General features: G+C 42.8%; 1 protein-coding gene across 1 annotated transcript in view; it reads left to right on the forward strand.

Annotated features, from left to right (window-relative positions):
* The window catches only part of ncor1 (nuclear receptor corepressor 1), a 413,945-nt gene that overhangs the window by 292,289 nt on the left and 116,917 nt on the right, over positions 1-4,739 (forward strand). The window contains exon 23 of the mRNA XM_043713232.1: positions 1,777-1,944. Coding sequence (XP_043569167.1) covers positions 1,777-1,944 — 168 coding nt within the window. The remainder of the gene's footprint in view (positions 1-1,776; positions 1,945-4,739) is intronic.

Raw genomic sequence — 4,739 nt, forward strand, 5'->3', positions numbered from 1 at the left:
CTCCCCCCTCTCCTCCCTGACCTATCACCTTCATCTCCTTCCCCACTGACCTATTGTACTCTATGCCACTCTCTCCCCACCCCTACCCTCCTCTAGCTTATCTCTCCACGCTTCAGTCTCTCTGCCTTTATTCCTGATGAAGGGCTTTTGCCCGAAACGTCGATTTTGCCTGTCCTCGGATGCTGCCTGAATTGCTGTGCTCTTCCAGCACCACTGATCCAGAATCTGGTACCCATGAGGACAGCCTCAAACAGAGTCTTGGGTTTATGTCACGCTACAATTGACCCCACTACACTATACACCATACACATGCATGCATGACCACAAACACACACGCACACACACCTTCAAACAGGCATGTACACTATCGCACACACATTCATACCATCTCTCCCATATACATGAACACACACGTGCACACACACCCTCTCTCTCTCTCTCTCACACACACAAGTCTATGGGATGAATTTGTATTTGCACATACATTCTATTTTGTTCAAAAAGCACACAGTCTGTAGGCAGTCAGTCCATATGACATTTTATAAATTCCTACTTTGGAAATATAACCAGTCTCACTCAAGGTTGGGATACAGACAAACTCTAAACTCAAAGCTTTAATACATTGTCTAAGTTGAGATGTCACCTTTTTTTAAATACTGATAAAATCTTACATTATCTCAGGACTGTGACTTGAAAGAAGCTTTCGGATTTACATATTAATCAATCAGAATCTGCATCGCCATTCTAAATGATTAAAGAGTTGACAGCAATCTGAGTTTGTTCAATATATCGCATCAGTTGTATGACACTTTGATCTTTTACTATAAATTCTGTGTCCTATGATCTTGCTCCACTAGCTACCTGACGAAGGAGCAGCATTCTGAAGGCTTGTACTTTCAAATAAACCTGTTGGACCATTACTGGTGTTGTGTGATTTTTAACGTTGTCCACCCCAGTCCAACACCGGCACCTCCACATCAGGGATGCCCAAAGGCGTATATTAACTGAGACAATGGTGGTCAATTTCATTATTACATTGCTTATATTTATGTTTATATTGCTAATGCAATGATGTTATAAGTAGAGCTCCTTCGATATCTGTGTAGTGTTCTGTTTTGTTGGTGTTTCTGCATTTTGTTCTGATGTAAAAGGATAAAAAAAAGTAATTAATATTGACATGATTTCATACAAGCCAAATTATTGGCTGTTTCTCACTATGGTACTCATTTAGTCGGTCATTAGGGAGCTCCCTTTTGCACATTACATGTAAATTTCTGCATCATGTGCCATTTTCCCTTTTGTAAAGTACTCAGTGGAGGAGGCCTGAGCTGCAAAAGGAGAGTTGAGGCTGCTCTTTCATTCAACAGGCAGTATGCAATGTAATGTTGGCAACTTAGCCCCATATTTCCAGTGAGACTGCTTCACTTGAGCATCATGCCGACACCGTGCCCCATCCCAAACTCTCCCTTATTTCTGACTGGGTAAAAACAAGGACTGCAGATGCTGGAAACCAGAGTCTGGATTAGAGTGGTGCTTTTGCCTGAAAGGTCCGTTTTCCTGCTCCTCGGATGCTGCCTGACCTGCTGTGCTTTTCCAGTACCACTCTAATCTAGACTCTTATTTTTGACAGTCCAACCCCTTGCTTGCCTGGACGTCTGTCACTTCTGCACCTTTCCACACTCCTTACTAATGAAATAAAAGTAGAGGTTGTGCTCCTTTGCGACTTGAAGGTCTTGTTGCTGAGTTAATGATTGTGGAATTTCTGTTGTACTGCAGGCAAGCCATTTGTTTACATGCCTTATCATGAGGCACGGCGTGTGATGGAGCAGGAATCGCAGACTACGGGAGCCAGATCCGCATCACCATACAGGCTGTCCCCAAGGGAATCCTGTAAACTTTCTCCACAACCAGAGATGAACACCTTGCGGTACAGTGTACCACCAGGTAGTGAGCCATAACTATCCACCCTTCTATGCTTTGTGCTTCTAGTCATAAGTCTGCATCATTTGGCAATGAAATATGATGGTCTCATTTTAAAGCTCACAGGTATTGAATACAGTAAATTCAAATCAGTGATTGGTAGATTTTAGGATACTGCAAATCACGATATGAGAACAGTACCTAAGGATGTAACTGATGTAAACAATCAGCAATAATTGTATTGAATAATGGAATGGCTCGAGAGGTTATTCCTCCTATTTCTTCTGTTCTTGATCAAAAAGTTCTCTAATTTCAGAAATATGTTGTCTTGTGTCTATTTTGAGAATGTTCACATCTGGTTTAAGACCAATCCCTTCACAGATGATGCAAAGCTGGGTTGAGGAGGAGGAGGAGGAATAGGTGAGCTGTGAGGAGGATGCAGAGATGCTTCAATATGAAGTTGAGTGAGTGGGAAAATGTATGGCAGATGTAGTATTATATGGATAAATGTGAAGTTATCCACTTTGGTAGCAAAGCCAGGAATGTCAATAAATTGGGAAAGGCAGTGGTGTAACAAGACTTGGGAGGTATAACGAGACTTTGTACACCAATCAATGCAAGCAAGCAGGCAGCTGCAGCAAATGATGAAGATAACAATTGGTGTTTTGGCCTTCATAGTGAGAGGATTTGAGTACAGGAAGAGGGATCTCTTGCTACAATTCTACAGAGCCTTGGTGAGACCACACTTGAACTATTGTTTGCAGTTTTGGTCTCCTTATCTGAAGAAGGATGTTCTGGCTACAGTGGAACTACAATGAAAATTTAGCTTTGGAGGTAGGTGAGCACTTAGGTAAGAGTAACCGCAACTCAGTTATGTTTACTTTAGCGATGGAAAGGGATAGGTACATAATGCAGGGCAATTGCTGGAGGAAAGGCAATTATGATGCGATTTGGCAAGATTTAGGATGCTGCAGTGAATGGACACAATTGAAATGTGGAGTTTATTCAAGGAACAGCTACTGCATGTCCTTGATAAGTATGTACCTGTCGGGCAGGAAGGAAGTGGTTGAGTAAGGGAGCCGTTGTTTACTAAAGAATTGAATCTCTTGTCAAGAGGAAGAAGAAGGCTTATGTTAGGGTGAAACGTGAAGGCTCAGTTAGGGCGCTTGAGAGTTAGAGGTTAGCCAGGAATCTCTTAAAGAGAGTGCAAAGAAGAGCCAGGAGGGGACATGAGATGTTGTTGGCAGATAAGATCAAGGGAAAACTCTAAAGCTTTCTATAGGTACATCGGGAATAAAAGAATGACTAGAGAAAGATTAAGGCCAATCAAGGATAGTAGTGGGAACTTGTGCATGGAGTCCAAGGTGATAGGAGAAGTGCTAAATGAATACTTTTTGTCAGAATTCATACTGGAAAAAGACCATGTTGTCGAGGAGAATGCTGAGATGCAGGCTACTAGACTAGACAGAATTGACATTCACAAGGAGGAGGTGTTAGCAATTGTGGAAAGTGTGAAAATAGATAAGTCCCCTGGGCCAGATGGGATTTATCCTAGGATTCTCTAGGAAGCCGGGGCAGAGATTGCAGAGCCTTTGGCTTTGATCTTTGTCATCATTGTCTACAGGAATAGTGCCAGAAGACTGGAGGATACAAATGTTGTTTCCTTGTTCAAGAAGGGGAGTAGAGATAACCCTGGTAGTTTTCGACCAGTGAGCCTTACTTCGGATGTGGGAGAAGTGTTGGAAAAGGTTATAAGAAATAGGATTTATAATTATCTGGAGAGAAAGAAGTTGATAAAGGGAGAGTCAACACAGCTTTGTGAAGGGTAGGTCGTGCCTCACAAACCTCATTGAGTTATTTGAGAAGGTGACCAAACAGGTGGATGAGGTTTAAGCTGTTGATGTGACGTATCTAAATTTCAGGAAGGCACTTGATAAGGTTCCCTACAATAGGTAGGCTATTGTACAAAATACAGAGGGTGATTTAGCAGTTTGGATCAGACATTGGCTAGCTGAAAGAAGTCAGAGGTTGGTGGTTGATTAGAAATATTCATCCTGGAATTCAGTTACTAGTGGTGTACCGCAAGGATCTGTTTTGGGGCCACTGCTGTTTGTCTTCTTTATAAATGACCTGGATGAGGGCATAGAAAGATGGGTTAGTAAATTTGCAGATGACACTAAGGTTGGTGGAGTTGTGATGAGGTCCTCTGGAACCTCACCTGTGACCAAAGAGGATACAAAGATGTCTGTCAATGCTCCAACAATTTATTCTCTTGCCTCCCTCAATATTCTGGGATAGATCCCATAAGGACCCGGGGAATTATCTACCTTAATACTTTTAAGATGCACAACACCTCTTCCTCTTTAGTAGCAACTGATGCTCCCTTTCCTGAGATCATCTTCCACCAATTCCTTCTCTTTGGTGAATGTCAACACGAAGTATGTATTTAGGACCTCACTTAACTGTTCTGGCTCAACAAATAGATTCCCTCCTTTGTCCTTGAGTGGGCCAAACGTTTCCCTGGCTACCCTCTTGCTTTTTATATATGTATAAAAAGCTGAAAATGTGTTGCTGGAAAAGCGCAGCAGGTCAGGCAGCATCCAGGGAACAGGAGAATCGACGTTTCGGGCATAAGCCCTTCTTCAGGAATGAGGAAAGTTTGTCCAGCAGGCTAAGATAAAAGGTAGGGAGGAGGGACTTGGGGGAGGGGCGTCGGAAATGTGATAGGTGGAAAGAGGTCAAGGTGAGGGTGATAGGTCAGACTGGGGTGGGGGCGGAGAGGTCGGGAAGAAGATTGCAGGTTAGGAAGGCAGTGCTGA

This window comes from Chiloscyllium plagiosum, chromosome 23, assembly GCF_004010195.1.
Source record: "Chiloscyllium plagiosum isolate BGI_BamShark_2017 chromosome 23, ASM401019v2, whole genome shotgun sequence".
Taxonomy (NCBI): Eukaryota; Metazoa; Chordata; class Chondrichthyes; order Orectolobiformes; family Hemiscylliidae; genus Chiloscyllium; species Chiloscyllium plagiosum.